Genomic DNA, 24,503 nt, shown 5'->3' on the forward strand with positions numbered 1-24,503 from the left:
CTCATCTGCAGTCTGTGAATACCAGCCTTTGCTTCACAGCCATGTCCATCCCCTTTAATAACCTGGGAGAGTAAGAACTGCACAAGGAAATAAAAGATCCAGCCTACAGTAAAAATGGCAGTTTTTTGTTCCCTGGTGGCCACTAGGAGGTCTTTCTTAAGGAAATACTTCCTCTACCGCCCTCCTGTGGCCAGCCAGCGTGAATAAGCATCTGAATAAATACATATGAACAGCAATTTCCTCCTGTTCCTTTGCTTAGATTTATTTCAATCCTATTTCACATTTATTTTTGGCCAATTTCAGTTCTATTTCAAACAAGCTTGTAGGCCAGGCCATCTGTCTCTACTCAGGGTACAGAGAAGACTTGTTAGAAAAGAATAGTAAAGATCCAAAAGGCCTTGCAGAGGGAGGACAGCAGTTCCCTCTAGGATTATTATCTTTCTGGGGGCAGCCAAAACCATATTTGTATCAGTTCAAGACTGAGATGGACAATGAATGCACCTGTCAATATCAAGATCAAGTGTTTAGTTTTGGAACCTAAGCTCCTAGATAGTTCCATTCTTGGTTCTCATGATTCATTTGGCAAGCTACCACACTTTAATTTTCATGCTTGGTTTTGCAGACTTCACTTCAACTCTAAGTCACTAGATAGACATTCAGGACACTTAACACTCACCATCAAATTAAGCTTAGAATTTTCCTTATAAGAGATACTAAGCAAGAATTACATAAAAAAGGAGAAATATGATCGAAATAAGTTGTATGAAATTCTCAAAGAATTAATAAAATGTTTTGAAATAATTGCATAAATAAGTAGTTAGCTAGGCATATTATGTAAGTAAGCTGAAATTAGGGTATGAAGGAGACAATTAGTTCAGCTGGAGAGATTTTTCAGGAGCAGGATTATGTGTGAGGGAAGCTAAGAAATTGGGTATGAAAATTTATATAGCTCAAAGAAGCCGAAGACAATTTTGCAATGACATCCTGAGTGGAACTGTCAAAAGAAGGCTGGATACCACCAAAACTCGGTAAAAAGATGTTTACATGAGCTCCCAGCTAAAACTGCTGAAGCTCTCTGTAGACTGACAAGAAGAGATCACAAAGATTTAGTACGTTAAAGCAGCATGATACAAAATAGCATTTTGATATGTGATCTTTTGGACAAAAAAGAGAGGGAATACACTTACTCTGCTTACATCTACATTTAAATATTTTAGAAAGATACATAAAAAGCTGATGACTTTATTCATTTTTATAGTTTGATTTTGTTTGACCATGTAAATATATCATTTAGTCAAAAAATAAATATAAAACTTATTAAATTTGCTGAGTAGCCTACTCAGCTCCTTAAGTGCCCCCTCTCAGTTTCTCTATCTCAATAATTCACTTAGCCAAGATAGGGAAAACCCTAGACTTAGAAGGAGTATATATTCATTGTTAAGAATACAAACATTAGGTCTATCTAGGGAGATGGCTCAGTTGGTAAAATGCTTGTCATCAAGGAATAAGGACCCAGCACTTATATAAAATGCTGGATGTAGCAGTGTGGATGTGCTAATCTACTACTGGGGAGGCAGAGACAGGAGAACCCAGGAGGCTTGTTTGCCAACTAGTATTCATGAATGTGGCATCTCCAGGTTCAGTGAGAGACTCTCACAAAAGTTAGATGAGTAGCATTAGAGGAGAAAACATTGACCTCTAGAGCAAATCTTTTGAAATTTGACCTTATTTCTTCTATTTACTGCTAACTATCCAACCTTTAAGCAAGCGAATTAGTGTCCTTGGCTCTTATTTTGATCATCTTTTAAATAGAGAGAATAGTATAATAGCTGAGCTTCATTCTAACAAAGCAACATAGCTACAGTCACTTTTAGGTCTCATCTGCAAAGCAGGGAGATTATTATAGTTGTCACAGTTTAGTGATGGTACACATGTGATGTGAAATACTTAAAAGAAATGTCTGACATATAAAAGTCTAGTAAATGCTAGTAAATAATATTATTTAAGGATTTGAATGCAATCTCTGCCCTTAACTTCAAGCAAATAATATATTCTCTGAACTTCAGTTTCCTCGTCTATGAATAGAAGACCCAAATAATACCTGCCAAAGAGATAATGACACAATGGATTTAAACATGCTCTATGGAATAAAAGATTTTCAGTTAGGATGTGAAATGTTGCCATGGTAGAAGAGCAGGGCTTTGTGCTAAATGAAGATTCCGGTTGCTCAAGGTTCTTCACTCCAACCTCCAGCGTTAGGAATGAGGTTAACAGTAAGAGACACATGATAGGCAATGAGTCAACTATATAAGCTCAGGGAGCGACTATCAGTTGTCTTCCAAAGGCAGAGTAAACAAGAGGATTTATACAACAGTGACAGCCATTCCACCAACAGATGATATAAAGTGTTTTCTTGAAACTATTCCTATTTCTCAGAGTTGCTTAGGTTCAATGCTACCCCAGCTTCCTTTACCTGCTTACAAAAAAAAAAAAAAAAAAGAGAGAATAGAAATTGCACAAGTATAAAAGTTTCACATACACCTGATTCAAAAGAGAAAAAAACGTCACTTATTAGGACCATCTATCTCCTAGCAACCAGTTTTTACAATTTCACATATAAGGCCCTTGCATATACATTTCTGCTTTGCACCTCACGGTAGCCTGAGGAGTCATTCTCATAATAAATAGGAATATAATAAGAATATTATAAGTAATAATATAATTTATTCCTTCCCACTGCTTTATGAAATTGGAAAGAACAACAAATTAGAGTCAGAATAGACAGTTCTAGGAAACATGCTTTGGAATCCATATAATTCTATACATTTTGGGATTTGAAAAGTCTGCAATATAAAAGTCAAACATAGAACCAAAGTTTCTACCCTCCAGACCCCCCCCAAAAAAATGGTGCTTCTCATGATTTCAATATAAAATGTTCCCAACAAGCTCACCATGTTGAATGCTTGGTCCCCAGCTGGTAGCACAATTTTGGGAGTTGCTAGAATCTCTATGAGGTGGGAGCGAGCTAAAGGCATGCTTTTGAAGGTCATTCAAACCTACACATTTTGTTCTGCTTTTTTGTCAGCTGTAGATAAGCATCCTTCTCTCACTCATATTCCTGATACCATTGTATTCTGCATCAAGATCCCAGAATCAATGGAGCTAGAGGACCATACACTCTAAAACCCTGAGACAAAAGAAATCTTTCCTCCCTTAAATTATTTCTGTCAAGGATTTTGTCACAATGACACAAAAGTAGCCAACCTGGTGATTTATATAGCAGAAAAAAGGAATAGCAAATAAAGATCTAAAGAAAACTATCCCCCAAGAATAACTAGCTGCACCTTATATTCAAATGGAATATTGTGGTCCTGCAAGATGCTTCAGTATGTAAAATTACTTGATGCCAACACCAACAAACTGACTTGGATCCCCCGGATGCAACTATGATAGAAGAAAACTGACTTCTGCAAGTTATCTTCTGACCACCACACAGATATCATGGTATGAGCACAGATATATGTACATACACATACAAATAAATAAATGAATTGATGATAAATACATAAAATATTTTTAAAAGAATTTTGCATCTTCCTAGAAACTATGACCTTTTATTGGGTACCAGTGTGTGGCAATCTTATGAGAGAAGTGCAGCAATAAATAGGAACCTAAAAATGTAACTACCCACACACAAACTTTTTATATTTTGCCCTGTTCTATTTTTTACTCCTTAGTTCTTAAAACTCACATAATTTTTAATTTGTTTTATTTTTACTTTATAACGTTTTTGTCTGTTTTATTCACTGTAGTGCCTGCTACATAGCAGATGCTCAATAAATATTACTGATTATATAAATAGATGAATTTTTCCATTTAGGGGAGTTGTGGTGAAGGAACAGAGAAAAACCTCTTGCATATAGATAAACTGAATCTTGGAGGTCTTAAGAAATTTTCCTGGAAAGAATTTCTGAAGCTTCCTCTCTTGGCCTATTGCCCTCGCCTTACTGCCTGTCTGGTTCAGTAACATTTCAGCTATGGAAAAAAAAAAAAATCCTGCAAATCCCTTTGCCCTTCATTGGGCCAATTCCAGGCTTGGCGACTACAGGTATCCTAAGATTTGTCCTTTTATCATCTCACTCATCCTTCTTATATAAACATATACAACATGTCTGCTTACACAGAAGTTAAAAGTTGCTCCGCCATGGCTAATATTGCCTTTATATATGTACATGCACATACAAATACACATGTGCACACCCAGAAGATTGCCTTTACATACATACATATATGCACACATACACATACACACACAGAGCCAGAGAAAGACAGAGAGATGCATCTCACAAACTCTGAAATGGTCATTATGAAAGTCCTGTACCACAGGCCTGACTCTGGAGGGGTTTTGAAACAAATTAACTGTAGCTACTCACAATAGAAAACACTGATAGCGAAAAGTCAGGAAAGAAATTTATTCGGTTCCATATTAAAAAAGCAGACACCAAACATCTCAGCTCCAACTTTAGACGTTCTAACATGAGCTTTTACAACTTAGAACAGTGGTCCCGGGATAATTGGCCAAACAGTATTCCAAACATTTTGCTGAAAGTGTTTTTTTTTTTTTTTTTTTTCTAAATTTTCAGCCTTGCTACTTCACAGATTTGGACTTCAAGGTCCATGATTATATGAACCAATTTCTTAAACTAAATCTCTCTTTCTCACCATCCCTTGTGCCTCTCGTCTCCAGAGTAGCCTTAGCTAATAAGAAAACTGAAACATTAAAAGATTTAAATGATTGCTCCAAATTACACAGCTGGTCAGTGGGAGAACCAGAAATTCTAACTCCAATAATATTTTTATCTTGTCCTGCAGCTCTTAGTTAATCTAGTAGAAAGCTCCTTTGATTCCATCTTTGAAAATAATATCAATATATCTTTTATTCAGCTCCACTACTTCGGCATCAGTCTTTCAAATGAGCTTTGCTTCTCCACTTTTACCTCTTCAGTTCATTCTGTGTATAGCCTGTAGAAGTCTTCTCCAATCATAAAATAGCTCCAAGTAACATTTAAATACTCTGTATTGCATTAAACAAACATTGTGTTTGTTACATGCCCAGTACCATTAAGCACACTCTGGAATACATTAATTCACTTAATTTGTGCAGTAACCCTATGGACAATACCAAAGTAAAGAAATAGTAGGTTATATGAGAAAGGTCACTTAGCTACGAAGTGATTGAGTTAGAATGTGAATCCAGGCACTCCAGTTCTGTAGCCCTCACTATTGGACATTTACTCCACACTGCCTTCAAGTACAGCCAATCTACACCTTCTGCCAGCTTACACAGTCCTATGTGAGATGATACATGCCCAGTTGCTTTCTTATCTTTCTACTCACCTCCCTCTTGCCCTGGATTCTCGTCACAATGGTCTTTCCAAAGCATGTCACACTGTATCAACCAGAAGACCTTTGCATACGCTATTCTCACTGTTTTCTCTCAGCGCACAAACCTCAACATCTCTCTTGTTTTTTCTTACAATCCAAATGTGTCAAGATGGTTTTTTTTTTTCCTCAAATCCCTACACAGCTGAATCAGCTCAAATGTCACTGTTTGGTGTAACAGGCAAGTACTTTAATAGGTTATCACCATCAAGCCAATAGGACCTTTCAGAGACAGCTTCATGCATTTGTGTTCTATTAGTTAATTAATAGCTTAGTCATTCACAGAACTAGTCATGTTCTGTAACACCCACATTGTATTACTCAGTTTCATCAGTGCGACAAAAACCCGAGCCTTCTTGGGCTCTCTTCAAACAGAGAATCCAGGAAGCGTTTGTATGAAGGAAGAAAGACGATTTCTTATAAATTAATTACAACTTGCTCTCTTCACATTCAAAGATGAGAAATGTTAAGCCTGTTCTTCTAAGATTTGAATTCACAAAAGTAGAAAATAGCCCACTCTGTCCACCAAAATGTGTGTCCCCTGTGACCTATCAGGAATTATAAGTGTTCCTCATACAGATAACAAGTAGCACTGTTACACACAGTCCTTTCTTGGCTATAGTCAACTTACTCAGGAGATTCATATGGTAGTATGAGAAGACAAGTGAAGCTATGTGATGGTTTAACAGATTACTGTGTCTGTTTTATGGAGTGCCTGAAGTTTTGGTCAAACATCATTTTGGGTTTGTCTGTGAAATTATTTCTGGATGTAATTAACATTTGAATCAGCAGATTAAGCACACTGCTCACCCCTCACATAATTGTATGTAGGGCCTCATATAATCAGTTGAAGAGAATAACCCAGTTGACTATGGACTAAAACTTCTGAAACTATGAACAAAAATAAATCCTTCCTCCCAAATAGCTGAGAAGCACACCAGAGTATTCTGAAGCTACTTCAATGCCATATTATTTCATAGATTCTTTGTTTTATGTGGTATCTTCTGATTAAAATGCCTTGTACATCACCAATGATTCCTAGCAATCTACCAACTCTGCTATCTAAACGGCTTAAAGATATCATTTTAATACATCCTTTAATGAAAGTTCAGTCCTCTGAAACCTTGCACTCCTATACTTCTACAATTACCTGCTTGATACTTCTTACAGAATTTAGCCCAAGATGAGTTTGTTTCTTCTCTATTCAATCAAATTCCCTTAAAGGGCTAAAGAGATGGCTCAGTGGTTAAGAGCACTTGCTGCTCATGCACAGGATCTGGGTTCAATGTGAAGCCCCCCCACAGCCCCATAGGGCAGCTCATAACCATCTGTAACTCCATTGCCACGTGATCTGGACCCTCTTCTGGCTTCTTCGGGCACACCATGGTGCACCTACATACATGCACTTGTCTCCATAAAAAAATAATTGCATTGATTTATCCATAGGTCCCTTACGTGCTGCTCTCACTATCCCACTGCATAACCAAACTTCCCATATCCTCCTTCAGGGTCTATCCTCACCAGTGTAGTCTTCACCGCTCATCAAGGAAACCTCTCTTTGCAACAGAAGCCACTACAGAAAACCACAAGAGTTATGGAGCCCAGTCCCAATGGATATATATATACAAACCACTCCCACACCTAAAGCTCAGAGAACATTGTGGAGAAGGGGGCAGAAAGATTGGAAATGTCAAGATACCGGAGAGTTTGCTGCCGTGAGATTATATCTTTGAGGAATGTCAAAAGCTACACCCATACAGTCTCACCAACATGATGGCTGAAATGTGAGCTAAACAAGGACAACACCAATGGACATGCCAAAGTGGAAGGTCTCAACCCTACAAAAAGAACTATAGGCAACTGAGGAAAGCTGAGAGTGTGAGTACTGGTCTTCCCCAAGGAAGAGGACATCAATTGCTCATCCAAGGCAAAACAGCCAGCCTGAAAACACGCATACAAGTAACATTATAGAGACTCAGAAGGTTATATTTAGAAATGTGCAGTGTGTACACATATATGAATGTAACAATTATTAATGAAAAAAGAGGCCATGAATTTGAAGGAAAGCTGGGATGGGTAATGAGAGGGTTTAGAGTGAAGAAAGGGAGGGAGGATATAGTAATTATATTATAATTTCAAAGATAAAAACGTGAGTATAGGACTAGTTATGAATGAATGAATGAATGAATAATAAAATTTTTAGAGCACATTAAAGACATAAATCAAATCTTGTTTTAATTGGCCCATACTTCAGTCTAATATAGTGCCTTAGAAATCATAACTGCTAGATAAACATTCATTTTCCTTAAAATGGATCTACTAAAATACATTAAAATCTACAAAAATCTATTTAAATCCATCACATAACAAATCATAGCCTGAGTAGTTTATAAACAATAAAATAGGTACCAAAACTTTTGGAGTAAAGGGAATTATCTGTGTCTGTACTTTCTCTTACAAGGTCACAATGAAACAAGGGCATGTCACCTGGCAGCAATAATTGGACTCAGTGAATTAAAAAATGAAGTAGGAAGGGGGACATGGGAATAAAGGGTCCGGAAAAAAATTCCAATGGAGAGAAGGGGTATATTATGCACAAAACATATTGTTTATAAGTACAGTAATCAAAGAATAAATAATATATTTTTAAAGGTAAAAAAATGCTGTTGCCTGCTTTTTGATCACTTCCCCCTAATGGGGCTGCCTGTCCTGGCCTGGCCTCAGTGGATTAGGATGAGCTCAGTCCTCTTGTGACTTGATGTGCTGCGGTAGGTTGGTGTGAGGTTGGCTCCCTTTTTTCTGAGAAGGGGAAGAGTGATGGGGGAAGAGGTTAAAAGGGGAGGAGGCACTGGCAGGAGAGAAGGGAGAGGGCTACAATCAGGATGTAAGTTGAATACATCAATTAAAAACAAATTTTAAAAATGCACTGCAACATTGTTGTTATTAGTGTTAACAACTGCATGCCTAACTGGCCATCGATATGAGGTACAAAAGAATCTATTGCAACCATACAAAATGAGGCACTCAGTATGTAGTAATAAACACAAATCCTCCAAACCATATACTTAATTGAAAAGAGGGAAATTCCAAAATTGCTATATATGCAAAATAAAGTGTGCATATGTATGCGTTTACATACATATGTACCTGTAATGAAAAGAATGTGTCTTTATGAATACCCAAAAGATTGATGAAAGTAGATGCCTATGGATAAAGTGATAGAGTAACAGATTTAAACAAAGAAAGGAGACATACTATTCATCACAATATGAGATAATGTCTCATTCTGCACTCCAAGCTGGCTTAGGACTCCCTATGTACAAAGGTTTGTCATAAACATAGAGTAATTCTCCTGTCTCAGTCCCCTGAGCACTGGGATTATGGGCATGTACCACCACACACAACTCCTTTTATTTTGAATCTCTACCCTGCACAAGTATTAACCAATTCAAAATGAAGGTCATTTTCATCATGCATCTATTACATAAAAAGAAAACATATTAAGTTGTTATTAAGTACTGGCATGCTAATTTTGGACTTTCCTCCTTTTCACTTAAGTATTATCGTTGAAGATTTTTGTTTATTACTACATATAGAGAACCCCATTTTATATGGATCAAAAGGACTCTAAGGAATATGATATATAGTCACTGATTCTTTGCATACAAAGCTGATTGTCCAAGCCAAGTGAGACGGATTTTTACTCAAGGAAATGTAAAGCATTTACGTAGTTTTTCATCTGTACCAGGCATTGTTTGAAGTGCTTTATATGTATATTTAGTTTTCTTTACAACCACACTGTAAAATATGAATTTATTTCAACTATACTCCCAAACGTGAAGATAAAGACACCAGAGAGTGGATTGAGATGCCCAAGTCTATGCAAACAATAAAGGGACAGAGGAAACAGTTGATTATAGGGAACCTGGGTCTTATATCTGTGCCGTAAACCATTACATTATGTCACTGGCACCAAGGTTGAAGCTAGAAGACTGTGTATCCTATATTGTTAAAACCCAGAAGTTTATAATTAATCAATAAATTAGTGGATAGATATATAAATAGATGGATGGGTAGAAAAATGGTTATGTGTACAAGTTTTTGAGCAGTGTTTGGAGAAGGCAGATAATAAAATTAGGGGTACAATGGTCATGGGTGGGTGGCTAGCATATAAAGTAAAAATGTTTGCCATCAGATACATAGGCATTTGATATCTGATACTGTCATTTCTTTAACATTGAGAAAGATGCTTAAGTTATCTATCCTTGTTTCCAAACTGGACTGGATTATAAACTCTCAGAAGACAGGGATATATTTCAGTTTCTTTCTCTGCTGTATCTCTATTGTTCACAAGGATGCTTAACCCACTGTGTATATCCAGTCAGTAATGTTTGTATTAGCTTACAAACTAACAAGTCAACAAATTTAAACAGACAGAATCACTTTGTGAGGGCTAATGGGAAGGCTCATTGAAGTAGCTTTCAGTACAAATAATAACACATTTATCTCACTAAGGATGCACTGTCATTTGGGACATTCTATATATTCATTTTTTTCAGTTATTGAATAGCTTTATAATCCAATGGAAATTACCCTTCCTCTCCAAACCTGAGTTCAGCATCTATAAATGAGTAATATTTAAGCATGTTGTGGTACAGCTATGGAGAATGCAAGATAGACATTTTTTTTCAAAATTTTGATCTATGACTGAACACATAAAGTAAATGACATGATAGGATAAGTTGAAGAAGAGCGAGTCCCACTTTTGTCCCTTCTCCATCTTTCTAAGGCACATCCATAGGAACTATGTAACTTTACGGCAAGAATATGCACTTTTTTTCGGTGAAGAGCCAACTACTAAGCACTTTAGGCATCATGGGCCATATGAGCCTTGTCATAACTACTCAATTTTATTTAAATAGCCATTAAAAATCTTATAGCTTATTTTTGAACATCCTGGCTACAGTTCAACATATGTAATAAGCTCTGTAACTTGAGTTTCATATCATTTCACTTACTTATTCCACCAAATATACCTGTTTTGATTTTCCCTAATTATCTTCTTTAAAATACAAAACCCATTCTTAACCTGTGGGCTAAACTGGACTGGCACACTACAGAGTGCTAATCTAATATTTGGGCAATGGTACACCTAAGTTGACCATTATACCCAAGGTAGTCTGGAAGCAACAAGAGCACTACAGAAAGTAAAGCCTACAGTGTTGCCCTGGATGTTCTGAAATTAGATGACAAAATTGATTGGTATAGAAACAAAAGGGTCAGAAATAGAAGGGCCAAAAGTAAAAGTAAAATCCTCTACTCTGTAATAGGATATAGGCTTCCCCAGGATCACGTCCAATTTGAAAAATAAGGACACACTGAAGGTAAGAATATTTCTCGCTCCTTAATGAGAGAAAGCCAGCCTCCATCCAAACACCTCAGGCTCTAGTCAAACCTTAGAAAGGACAAATGGCACTAATTCTGTTTCTGGATTATGAGGAGTCTAATGAAACCCCTCTCTCTTTCAGGACTGAAGAGGCTCTGAGACTGTACAAGGTCCCCTAGTATCCATCTTTGTGGATAAGCCTCATATAGATATGACAAGGAACAAGATTATTTTTCTTTTAGCTACAGCACTAATATTTCATCCCAATTCACCTCCTCTGGAGTTCAACCTTCAAATCTCCAGCCTTCCTTGTGAGTATTGATGACAAGTCTCAAGCATCTCAGTTTACACCCTTTTTAAACTGCATGATAGACACATATCTCCACATTCATTCCTTTCTGGTCCTATCTAGCTGTACTATCCTCCTTATAGGTAGAGATATATCTAAATCTCAGGTCCACTGAAATCTCTTTTGAGACTCTAGAGGCTCTTATGGCACTCACATCAACAAGTCACTATTAGGTTGGAGAGAAAAAGAAGACAGCACAAAAAGAGAGAGGCAGCATCAGATTGTCCTTCAGACAAAAGTTTTATCATTTCCAGCAGCATGACAAAGCAATATTCTTTTCAGGTCACTTATGGAGGTGGTCAGAAAAGCAAGGTGTTACATCACAAGGAAGTATGAAAAAGTTCCTTTACGTTACCAAATAAGGTTCAATAACCCTAAGTGCCCTGTCATTTCAACTAGAGACACGTACCTGCAAAATTCTAATACATGCTTGAGTAAACAGTCAGCAGAAGACTTCTGGAAAACAATAGGTCTGTTTAATACATGACCTGTGGTCATGACATATGAAATATACAGGCTTTGTTAATATGTGACAGTGCTCAGTCTGCCTCTGTCTCCACGTAGCAGAGAGGCTGGGTATGGTCTTGTCCCACTTACAGCCTTTTCTATTTATGGCTTGGTTACCTGGAAGGCCTGTTTCCAGAAATGATAAGTTTCTTGCTTATGTGACATGACAGTTTCTGTTTCATTATGGCCCAAAGCTATGTGGAGCCTCAAAGTCTTCCCTATAGTATCTACTACAGACACGTACATAACTCAAAAAAAATCCATTTTAAAGTAGGGCATACCTCCATTATTAGGTGCTTACTAAAGATCCTAGCCCAGGGAATGGTGCTACTCATAGTGGGCAAGTCTTCCTCCCTCAATTTACTTAATCAAAATAATATACAACAGGAATGACCAGAGAGGCACCACTTTCACATGATTCTAGGTTTCATGATAATATTTTCAATTAACCATCAAATACTATTTAATTTTTTTCTCAAAGGCTCCATGCAATATTCTTTAAAGCGTAGGGCACAAAAAAGGTTTATATTCTTTCATTGATAAATTCTTACTTACTAGGCTACTGAGACCCTGTAACTCCATGCCACACCCGTGTGTTGGCAGTTAGATTCTACAGAATGTTTCAGGACTTAGAGGCCACAGTTCCTAACCTTTACATTTTCTTGGGACAGATACCCTCCAGCTTTCTGTGATCCTGTTAGACTAAAACAATGTTTTCTTTTCAATTCTTATCCACCCATACTCTTATTTTCTATATGCATTCCTATTTCAGTAGAAATGAAACTCAAGAACTGCCTTACCTCAGAACTTTTAGGATAGCCATCACCATTGTGGACAGACCCTAACCAAAGACTTGTCCTCCTTTAAATTTCCCCCTAGGAGTAGCCTCCCTCAGTATGTAGATGACTTATTAATCAACCATGAAGTCTAACCTACTTCCAATCAAAATGTAATCCTAACTCTTCCAAAATCAGGCTTGTGTGGATTGTTTTCTCTTTCAAAGCTCTCAAGTTTTCAACCAAAAAGAAATAGTGTATTAAACCATAAAAGAATGAATAACATTTTTTTTTAATTTTTATCATTAGTTACAGTTTATTAACTCTGTATCCCTGCTGTATCCCGCTCCCTCTTTCCCTCCCAATCCCACCCTCCCTCCTCGTCTCCTCCCTGCCCCTTTCCAAGTCCACTGATTGGGGAGGACCTCCTCTCCTTTCATCTAACCCTGTTTTATCAGGTATCTTCAGGACTGGCTGCAAAGTCCTCCTCTGTGGCCTACATTATTTTTAAAAAGTCCAGTTCCTGGAACTTTATTAACCCCAGGTCCAAGCAACCATTCCAAATACCATAATGATAATATTTTATCTCTTGGGAACCCTGTCACCAAACAAAAACTAAGGACCTTCTTGATCATGGCAGTTTTTTAGAACTGTGTTCCCCAGTTTGACCATAAAGTTAAACCTTTTTATGAGGCCTAAAATAAATCAGAGGAAGAGACAAAAGACTGGGCCCCTGAAATGCCATGGACCCTGGATATCTTTTTTTGTTTGTTTGTTTTTGGTTTCTAATTTACACTTTTAAAAATATTTTTTCACAATTAATTCATTATATATCCCGATTGAAGCCTCCTCCCTCAACTCCCCCCAATCTGACCCTCTGTCCCTCTTTCCCCTTGTCCCCTATCCCTAGTTCACTGAAAGGGAGAGTTCTCCACCACTGCCATCTGCCCATAGCTTGTTAAGTCTCATCAGGACTGTCTAGATCCTCTTCCTCCTCATGGCCTGGCAAGACCCCATCATCAGGAGCAAGTGGTCAAAGAGCAGTCAACTGAGTTCATGACAGAGGCAACCCCTCACTCTGAGATCCACATAAAGACTGAGCTGCCATTTGGCCACATCTGAGCAGGGGGTCTAGGTCCTCTCCATGCATGGTCCTCCATTGGTGCATCTGTCTCTGCAGGACTTCCTGGGCTCAGAGCCTTTAGCTTTGTTGGTCTCCTTGTGGGGCTTGTGTCCCCTCCATGTCCCTCCATCCCCACTCCTCTCTTCTTCTGTAAGACTCAATGCTCTCTGTCTAATGTTTGACTATGAGTCTCAGCATCTGCTTCAATCCTCTGTTGGGTGGATCCTTTCAGAGGAACCTGTATACTAGGCTCCCATCCTGTTTCCTCTCTTCAACCGCTGCTGCTGTCTATCTTATTTGCCATTCTGAATGAGATTTAAGACTCCTCCCTAGGGACACTGGATATCTTAAAGCATGTACTTATGGCCTGGGCAGTACTAGTTCTCCCCGATCTTACTAAATCTCTCTAAATCTTACTGGAGCTCCCTTTTCTCTGTATGTACACAGTGAAAGAAAGTAACAATGGGGATATTGTTACACAAACTTTGTGGCCCTCTCAGTGCCCAGTTTCTTGTCTCTCCATGATATCCCTCACATACAGCCATGCAAACGCCTAAAGTGCCTACTTCTTTCTGTGAGTATCATTAGACAGAGCAAGTTTCTACTAAAACAAAGAGGGCCTCAAAGGTAACCACTGTCCTTATAAAACATTATTCCTCACTTTGAGCTCCTCAGCCCCTATAAGTCTAATAATGGTCTGCCTTTATTTCCAGTGTCCCTCAGAAGTGATTGAAGCTCTCAAAATTAAGCATTATGTAGCCTGGTACCATCAATCTTCTGGAAATGCAGAAAAGGCGAAGTTAACCTTTAGAGGTCTCTTTAAGCTGTGTTCAACACTCAACAGTCTAGCCCACTCTTCTCCCAAGTGCATTTTTGTGATTCCACATGACTCCCAATTCTATAATTCACCTCAGCTCCTTTAAGTCCTTTATGGTCCACCCTTCCTCCAGACAGACTTTCTACTAGATTCAGATACTCATCATCTATTTCAATATATTATCACTGAGGCAAACAATCAAGGTTGTCACTGAATAAGTACAGTGCAAGACTGAATCCACCTCTCAGAAATAACCTCATCTCATTAACCCTGGAGATTGGGTCTATCTTAAAAACCCTCCCACAAAATAAAAAGCCACTCAAAATTATCTGGATTTGTCTTTTCTAATGTCTTCAACTACAATCAAGTCCTTCTAATGTCTTCAACTACAGTCAAGCTACAAGGCCTATTATTGTAAAATTATCTGAACATAATTAAAACTATTCCACAAAAAAAAAAAAAAAAAAAAAAAAACAAAAAGAAACCTCAACCAACCAATTCTTGGGAGGATCTTGGAGATCTGTCTACTTTTCTGAAGAAACTTAAATAAAACCCTTTTTTTATTCCTTTGCCATCTTACAAGATCCTACTCAGGTTGGAGAGTACATGTTAAGCCTGTTTATACAGGGAGACCTATTGAACTACTGCTGGGCACAGGCCATGACTTCCCTTGACTTATATTGTATTGGGGCAAATTCATTGTCATTTTACTCATATACCTCTGTCTTAAAGCCGACCCTTAACCCCCAAAGAATCATTTCTTTGCTTTCCTGAATCTAAAGCACTCAAAATTTCACCTGGATGTGATTCCTTTGTTCAAATAGCTGTGACTTTCCTGCTGTGTTTTCTCTTGACAGTCCTCTATTACATTTACACATCTCCTGGCTAAAAATCTCCTAGAGAGTCTCACAGGAAGGACTTGAACTCTCAGCTCATATAAGGCCATTTCTTGTTTTTTTCAGTTATCTCTGTGATTGGTATTTTTCTGATCACAGGCAACTAAGCTCTCAGGAATGTCAAATGTTAACACCCAAACCAACACCTATTTCTCATTAAGGACTTATTGACTCTCCAAGTGATGTCACAGTCCTGCCTTCAAACTCTTACAGCTATTAACTCTTTCCCCTCCAAACTTTTTTTTTTTTTTTTTTTTTTTTTTTTGCCATATAGTCCTGACTATGTGACAGATCAGCAATGCCAACCAGGTCAACAAATACTAATTCACTACTTCACCATTCTGAATCATTTACAGAAGACAAGAAATCTTCACACACACCCCCTTGTCAATTATTTGGTTTTTCTGGTATGTCAGTGTTAGGAATAGAACAAAAAGGTCAAAAATAAGAAGCAAAATCCTAACTGCTTGAAGCTAACCCAATGACTTGTGATGTCTTATGCAAACAATTAGGGCCTAACTACTAATGGCTCCTTGAGGGAACTCACCTCAAATGGTTAATCTCAAGAAGGACGCATGGTTATAAGTATTACTGCCTCAAAATAGTAAGCTTCCCTCTGGAACTCTATTCAGATAGATCCCACACAAATGGCCCAAGAGGCAGGACTAAATATTTTCTTTCAACTGCTACAAAGGACCTCATTCAGCAATTTTCATTCATATTCATCCCCACACCCCTTATAATATGCCTGCATGTTCTGTTTGCACTATGTATTATGTATTAAAGCTTTTATAACAATTCTTATCTGGTAAGTAATTTTATCCTGACCCTGCACCTTAAGCTCATAAATTCCATCATGACATTTGGGTCTGATCTAGGTTAGGATGCTTAGAAAAGGAGAAGGTTCAAGTTCTGTTTTCACCTCTCGCTTTTCCAGGCTGTACACCATTTGAAAAGTCTTAGTAGTTTAGCATACCTACTGTTAGAACCTTAACTGTCACAGTGCTTCCCAATCTTCTCTACATTCAATATCTAAATCACCTACTCCCTTATGTATAGCTACAATGCAAAACTGTCCAAACATCAGACTCAACACTCAGACTCAGGCTCAGGCTCTGCTGGTCATCTCCCTTCTGTAGCCCTTCCCCAAAGGCTGCTCACTACTCCATTTTGCATTGCTTTTCTCAGTGAAGACCTCACCTTCCATTTGTATTCATTTGATTACTCTTGCCACTGGAAGAAAAGAAGAACAAGATATATCTTGACAGTTTCTCTAGTATCATCAGTACTATCAGGCTTTGGCTCACAATCTAGTTCTATACAGTCTATAATTCTGTACATCTGAGTAGCAGACATATAGGTAGAGTAATTGTGACAGTGACTGCAAGGTATCACCTAACATCCAGTTCTTCTTTTCCTTCTTTATATCAGGAACCTCACCCATAATCTTGGGGTATAAATTCTGTCAACAAATATCAATTATAACATCACTTAGTTTCCATTGAAAATCAGAGCAGTCATGACTCAGGTCTTCAATGAGGTACAAGTAGATGTATTAAATAGGACTTCTGAGATGCAGCTATTATAGGATACCTGAGTCTTTTTCTTTTTCCTCCTCTTCTGATCTTCTAAAGTGTTATTAATACATTTTCTGGAGCTTTAGCACTTTCTGGACCAGAAAGACTTATATGCAATGAATAATAGAACAGAGTAGTCTTTAAAGACTCTCTGAAGATGCTATAATGGTCCACATATGCTTATGTCCTGATTTCCTGTGTGGAAAAATAAAACTTTCTGTGTTTTAAGCCAATGAAGATGAACCTTTGTAACCTATAGTAGGATTGAATACCATTAAACTTAAAAGTTGGCCATTTCATTTTGTCTATGCAAAGGCTGCTACAAACCCAAATGCCACTACTTACAATGTCACAGGAATTTGACAAGGAATTAATCTGTAAGATTTCTATATTTTTCTCCAAAGCAGGAGAAGAATGAATATTGGGCAATGGAAACTAAAGAACTCTTGGAATAGGCAATGCAAGTACATAGTTGTATTTACAAAGAATTTTTAAAGGTTAAAAGTCAAAGCATATGATGTTATCACTATGTATCAGCAATGTAAGCAACTACATTATAAAACACTCATTTTATCCTTACTCCTACAATTAATCTAGCCTCCTGATAAACTATAAGTCAGATCATGACCAATGCTTCCAATGTCTCTTTATCTCTGTCACATAAATTTCCCCATATCATATATTTATCTGTTTTCTATATGATTTCATGCAACATTTTTCTCCACTTACTAATTCTTTATCCCCTAAATTTTGTTTCCTAAACAAGCCAGTTGCATTTTCTTCTGGTTGGCCCTTGGATCTAAGGTATTAACTGATCTAATATACCGTTCTCATCTGTGTTCTCTGCTTTCCTTAGTGCTAATTATATCTTGCCATGGTATATATTTTGTGTGACTGATTTATTTCTGATCCAATCCACTGGACTGTAAGCTCCTTTGGAGTAATTTGTAATTTGTTTTTATTCAATGCTCTTTTTCCTCTGTACCACATCCATCCAAATTCATGGTAGATAGCCTAACATTTTTTTAAGTATGTCTACAATAACACCTAAAAAATAAAGGTAAGAAATTCATGGGTGAGAATTGTAAGAAAAATATAAAAGTCAGGCCCTCAAACTTACATTTATGACTCTAAAAGAACATTCTTCCCCTTCTAGTCATAATTTCAGTGACAATTATGGTTTCACGCAGAATCAATAAATCAAATGTACAAAACAATTTACCATCCAATGTGAACTCACAGTTAAACATCCTACTTTCACTAAGATAGTAATTTCCATTAAATCTTAAATAATATTTTTGAGTTATGTGGTAACACTTGAATTAATTTACAACTGTCAAGTGTGGTAAAAAAAATTCAATGTGTAGTGTAGATGAAAGAGCCATATTACAAAATGGTGGCTACATCAAATTCTCTATTTTTCCCTCATAGTCCTTTCTAGTTAACTTTTTTACTTAAATTTTTTGTACAATATATTTGATCATATTCTCCCCCCAACTCCTCTCAGATACTCCCCAAATCCCTACCCACCCAACTTCATGTTTTCTCCACTTGTCAACAAAACCCACAAAAAATTACAATAAAACAAACAAGAAAAAGAAAAACAACAATGAAGTCTGCACAGATTCAAACCAGACAAAATTCCAACACTGAGAAGGGAACTTGGACATAGAGTCCCAACCCTAACCAAGAAGGTATTTGCAGTTGACACCTGCTGGGAAAGAGAAAATTCATTTTTTCCCAATAGAGTTTCACAACTGGGTGTATCAAAGATCACTCTAGGGCAAGCCCCAAGCCCAGCAGTAGTTGGCTTACTAGTTAATTTCTATCAAACATTTACTAGAAGGAATGTCTATCAACATTTATAATCTCATTTAAGGAAGAGAAATCTGAGAGTCAATGTATCCCCAATTAACAATGAACACCATGGTAAAGATTAAAGGTTTTCTGACTCCCTGGCTGAAATAATAGGATATTACCCATTCTGAATTCTGGTAGTGGCTAGGTTAAGTGTTTTGTTTTTTTTTTATCAGAATGGTCACCACTTCGGTCCCTTAAAATCTTACAAAGTTTTCCGTCACCAATCAATCTTTAATCACATAGTCTTTGCAAAGCTATGCCATTGGCTTCTCTTAAAATTGAGAAAAGTTCAAATTCTCCATTAATTTAATCTGTTTTATGCCCATGGTTCCAATCTCTGACGTGTTAATATATTTGCAAGAGGAGGGAAATCTCTCCCAGACCCAGTTGCCACAAATGACAGAACTTGGGATTTTGTAGGCAAATGTTATAGCATTTGTTCCTAATGAAGGTCTTTTCCCAAGTTATTCCTTTCTGCCTTTCTTAACACCATCTGAAATGATAATTTGTCGAATACTGAGGAAGGGCAGTGAAGGAGAGTGAAGGAGAGTCAGGAGACTCAAATTTACCTCCAAAGAGTTTTTGGCCTTGAGCGAATCTGTCCCATTCTCTGTGCCCTCTGGTGTGCTGGCTAGACTCCAAGCACTCTAATATCATTACCTGCTCTAACTTTTACGGGTTCTACAAACATTTGATTTAGCCTTGTCGGTCCCCAAGGAAGGAGAGCATTCTGAGTAAAGGAACTAGGTAAGCCCTTGTATTTAATGATATAAACTAGCTGCCTTTAAGAACTACTGTAATGGAGAGCCTAAGAAAATCCCAAGGAAGAGAAAAGGGGAGTCCCTTTGAATACATTCCTAGACCATACCAGGTTCTCTTTCCTTTTAGAATGGGAACAAAAAAGGAGTTAAACATCAATTTTTGCCCAATTGTTCCTTTTCTTTTGCTGCAGATTGTGGGTGGCAGTGCAGAAGTATGTGCTGACACTGGCATCAGCGCCTGCTGACCCAACCCAACTGCCCTCCAAACCCCTTGTCAGTACTGAATACAAAGTCATTGTGGCCTTCCACTCCCCAGTGCCCCTAACCAGGCTTGGACTGTCCCTGACTGATTCAGGGAAGCATCAGGATTCAGTCACCACTTCCTCTCTGCAAAGGGAAGTCATTTCAAGGTCTCCAGGTATAAAAGGGATCACTGTGTCATAAAATGAACTTAAAATTATACTAAACACACACTCACACATAGAAACAAAAGCACGCACTCCTTGCATTGGTGGGGGGTCTGCTCTTTGAATTCCCATTTAGAGAATGAGGGTTTCTATAGCCATCACTGACAAACCCTGACAAAGCCATAAATGTGTACAGGATGAGACCATCCCAGGCAAGGAAGCTTTGCAGGGCTTTCCCAGATTGCTTCCATCTGGGTGGCTCTGGGCCCTAGAGGGGGCTAGGGGTGACAAGTACACACGTCCTAGTTAAGGAGGTCATGCAGCTCTCACGTAATGCTAGGCTTTGTGGCTATTCCCCCCAACCCCTTGCCAGCCTGCTTGTATCCTGGGAGCTTTACTGCTTACAGGGAGCCCCTTTGTCAGACCCTTGCTTCTTTGGCATCCCAGGTTAACACCTGAAGTGCTCCTGGACACTTCCATCTAGCCCCCAGTTTGAGCCTACCCCAGTCTCGGAGGGTGGTAGAAATTCCTAGCGGGGGGATGGGAGGGGTCTTTACTGGTCTGGCAAGCAAGCAAAGACTCCTAAAATGGCTACAGGAAGCTCACTGGTGTCTGAAGGACAGTGGCGAGGGCGGTGGGCAGAGGTGCAGGGGCTCCTGGTGGGGAGGTTAATTCGAGGGGTTGGAGGTTGGATTGGAGGATTAGGGCTCATGCAGGGAAAACTAGAGCTACGTGCACTCACCATTCCCGATCCGCCTCTAATCCACTGCATGGTGTCCACGAAGTCCAGCTTCTGTGAGACCGGGTGGCTGGCGCGGGTTGTCGCGGGCTGACTGGGAGGGAGGACTGGGCTGGAGGAAGTGAGAGCCCCAGCGCCCCCTCCGCCTCCCCTCCTCCACGGCTCTACAGCCGAATCCCCTCAGCCTGACCTAGCCTTCAGTTAGGTTGTTTCTTGCTGGAGTGCGGGCTGTGCTTCTCCACCCTGCAGCTTCCCAGGGGGCTTGACAGGAAGGAAACACGCAACTGGGGGAGGGGGTCCCAGTGAGCTGCCTTTGTCTTCCTCCAAGGCTTGCAAACTGAGGGGTTAGATGCAGGTAAAAATACAGGGGGAATAACCTCCACCAAGGGTAAGGCAGCTGCCACCATTGCCTGCCCTCCTGCTGCTCGGGATTTATATGCTATTTATTGTGGGGCTTCCCAATTATGTTGACTCAGCGGAAAGTCTTCTCCAAAAGTTGCAAAAGGTTTTGGGACAGTCTCTAAATATTAAGATCCTGGCCCATTGAAACCATGCCAGTGAGTTCTCATGCCTCTCTCCCCAAGTCTTCCCTCTGTATATTTTCCTAGTGCCCTCTCTCAAGTGTCTAATCTTTTGTGCTTTTCATCTGCATTACTTTCACTTCTCAGAATAGCCATGGAAAAGCAAGCATTATTATCTCCATTGTACAGAAAAATAAAAGGAGATTTGAAATAGAGAATAGACCTGTATAAAATAGAGCTCTGACTTTACCCTCTGCAAGAGCTTTCTAAACTTCTTTTCTATCACTTATCACTGTGTTCTCTGCACCGCCCCCCCCCCCCCACATACACACACATCATTCCAGCCAGTTCTCTCTCTTGTATCTTCAAGAATATGGAAGGTAGTCTTAATTGTTGGATGAATTTTCCATTTGCTTATTTGGCCGAGAATGAGATCAGAAACTGACCATCCTTTCATAGTGTCAACTCTGTGCAATGAAACCCAGGCCTGCCCTTTTGCATCTGTTGGGTGTTGAGGTTGTCAGTTCCAATCACACCCATTATTATTCTGTATGATCTTTCCAGTAACTCTGTGAGGCAAACAAAATGGAGTTTTAATTACCATTCTGTTACACGCATGAACACTGAAGTGTGAAAGACTTCTCGGCCCAAAGTAACACACACACACACACACAAAACGAAAATCCAGGGCCTGTGGCATGAAGGTTAACTTCGGCAGTACTCAGGAAAGAATTTAAAGTGAGACAAAAGAAAGAAGTTCCTGGAGGATAGTGCCATGAAGACTTCATTAGCAGGTTACACATACAGACTTTTTGACCTCTTCTTGGTAACCCATTTATTTTATCCAAGCCAGTGTTCAGGCTACTCACAGTTGGCTGAAGCTTAAAGCTTTGGAGTAATCCCAGGCATTGGAGGCATACAAACAGAAGCTCAATTGCCATTTGCCTGGGATTCCTGGATTAAACGGGGCTTGGCCTGGGTAACCAATCAACCTCCTCCCAAATCTAGTAGTCCAGGTATCAGTGATTCTACAATGTCCTCACTTTCTCACCTCTGTCTCTTCATTTGTGCTGAGTATCTACGATGTGCTTTCCCTGCCAGCTAGCTTGTCTTCCAGCTCATTAAAATTATCATGACCATAACAGCTGCAAATGACTATCCTACCTGAAGGAAGCTTACCAGAAATACCACTAGACCTGTTTCACTCCTGCTTAACGTTGTCGGTTGAGAGGGATCATTTTTTGTCTCCTGGTTGTTACAGGTAAAATTGTGCTTACTTCTGACAAAATTTTAAGTTGAAGTCCAAATCCTTAATACTACAAACTATTACTGGATTTGGATGTAGGGTCTTTAAGGGTGTGACTAGATAAAATAAAACAATTACAGTGGGGCCTTTATTGAATATATCTTAACGATCCTATGCGAAGAGGGAATTTACACAGACATGTTGAGAGTAAATACCATGTGGAAACTGACCTATAAGCTCAAGAGAGGCTTCAGAAGAAATCAAAGTGAACTTGGAACTCAAACCTCTAGCTTCCAAGATTATGAGAAAATTAAGTTCTGATAAGCCACTAAGCCACTCAGTCTATGGTTATGGCAGACCTAGCAAATGAGTATCTGGACATATGCATATGCTTTTTTATCTAGTGATTTAAATGGAATTATAGATTTATCAACTTTTAATTTTTTGAAAGCAGTAAAAATAAGTTCCTCACCATGACATTTTCTACAGCACTGACTGGCACATAAGATGTCCAGTTTAATTTTTTAATTTTCATTTTATTGCTATTGTGTGTATGTGCATGCACGTGAGCTTCCTCGTCTGTGATGCATGTGTGAGTACTGGCACATGAATACCACAACATGCTGTGGAGGCTGGAGGACAGCTTCCAAGAGTAAGCTTTCTTTTATCATGCTTCCCAGGAATCCCCCTCAGATTGTCAGGCTTGCCCATCAAGCTCTTTTGCATACTGAGGCATCTCACTAGCCCAAAAACTGCAGTATTTTCTTGAATTTATTAATTCACCAATACTGTTGAACCTTGATGTGGCAAGAATTATAAATGGATGCTCAGGACAATATGCCACAGAGAGCTTAAAATCTACTTGAAATAGAGAAGATATCAACAATAGATAAGTAAATAAAAATATGCATTGTGATATGTGCACCAAAGGAAATAATCCCACTTATGTGATATAATACTGGAATAATAGAAAGTGTCTATAGCAGGAAATTGGAAACTACCCTAGGTCTTTTAAAGCAAGCACATTTAATACAGGAAACACATCACACCTGCAGAGCTAAGAAGCCAAACAAGAGATGGTAAGGCAACACTGTGATAATCGTGGAAAGCTGCTAACATTTCTAAGCATAAATGGGTGATAAGAGGCAATGTTGCCTTAACACAAAAACAGGCATTGTTGAACAGAATCTAAAAGCATGATAAGGAAGCCTAGAAAAAGAAAGTGACATGATTTAAAGAGTTTATAGCCAAAGCTGGAGCCATGAGAGAATATAGCAATCTGAGAAGACATCCCTCTGAAGCAGATGATGCAAGAAATGCCAGAACTTTTTCTACCTTTTTCTTGTTCAGCAATCTTCTAACATGTATGTCTTATTAATGGAAAAAAAGGTATAAACAAAGAGAAAGAGGAGAAGGAGGAAGAAGAGAAGGAGAATGAATGAGAAAACAGAAGAAGAAGAGGAGGAGGAGGAGAAAGAATCTAAGAAAAGTGCCTTCAGAAGAGTAGAATTACATCTGAAGGCAAACAATCCAATATTAATGTTCATCTCTAGTCTTGCAGAAGACTAAATGTTGATCTAAAAGACAATATTAAATGCTGTTTACTACAGAATAGTTAAAGTGCCTATTTTACCCAAAACCTTGAGACCAGTTAGAGATAGTACAATGAAATAGTAAGGCCATAAGCCCTGTGGAGATATCCAACCTATTGACTGCTGCCAACCAATGCATCAGGCCACATTTATAATTATTCTGAGAGGCATGTTGGAGTGGGCTGTTATAGCCACTTTTGCTACTTTATGGGTTTCTTTTTCTCTCATCCCTTAGTCTCCACCCTTATTAACCCCCTAACACTAGATAGGAGAGAGAAAAGGATAGAGGAAGAAAGTTATCCTTAGACTACTTTCTGCTGATTAGGGGTGTTGAGTTCTTTGGGGCATATTTGATCTTTGCTGTCAGGATATCTAATTTCTTTTTTGTATTTCTTTGCCCACAACTACTTGACAAACAGCAACCAACAACATCCAACCACCAACCAACCACAACAGCAATCCTACTTCTCAGGGCCCTAGCATTTATATATCCTCTGAAAAGTT

At 38.7% G+C, this 24,503-nt stretch overlaps 1 protein-coding gene across 2 annotated transcripts in view; it reads right to left on the minus strand.

The window, feature by feature from the left end:
* The window catches only part of Arhgef9 (Cdc42 guanine nucleotide exchange factor 9), a 156,039-nt gene extending 134,968 nt beyond the window's left edge, over positions 1–21,071 (minus strand). Inside the window, exon 1 of one of the 2 annotated variants that reach the window (XM_060375143.1) lies at positions 20,644–21,066. In XM_060375143.1, the coding sequence (XP_060231126.1) occupies positions 20,644–20,673 (30 nt within the window). In that variant the 5' untranslated portion in view covers positions 20,674–21,066. Of the gene's footprint in view, positions 1–20,643 lie in introns of both variants that reach the window. The other variant, XM_060375144.1, reaches the window with a different exon arrangement.
* Between the last annotated feature and the right edge of the window lie 3,432 nt (positions 21,072–24,503).

The sequence above is a fragment of the Meriones unguiculatus genome, chromosome X, assembly GCF_030254825.1.
Source record: "Meriones unguiculatus strain TT.TT164.6M chromosome X, Bangor_MerUng_6.1, whole genome shotgun sequence".
NCBI lineage: Eukaryota > Metazoa > Chordata > Mammalia > Rodentia > Muridae > Meriones > Meriones unguiculatus.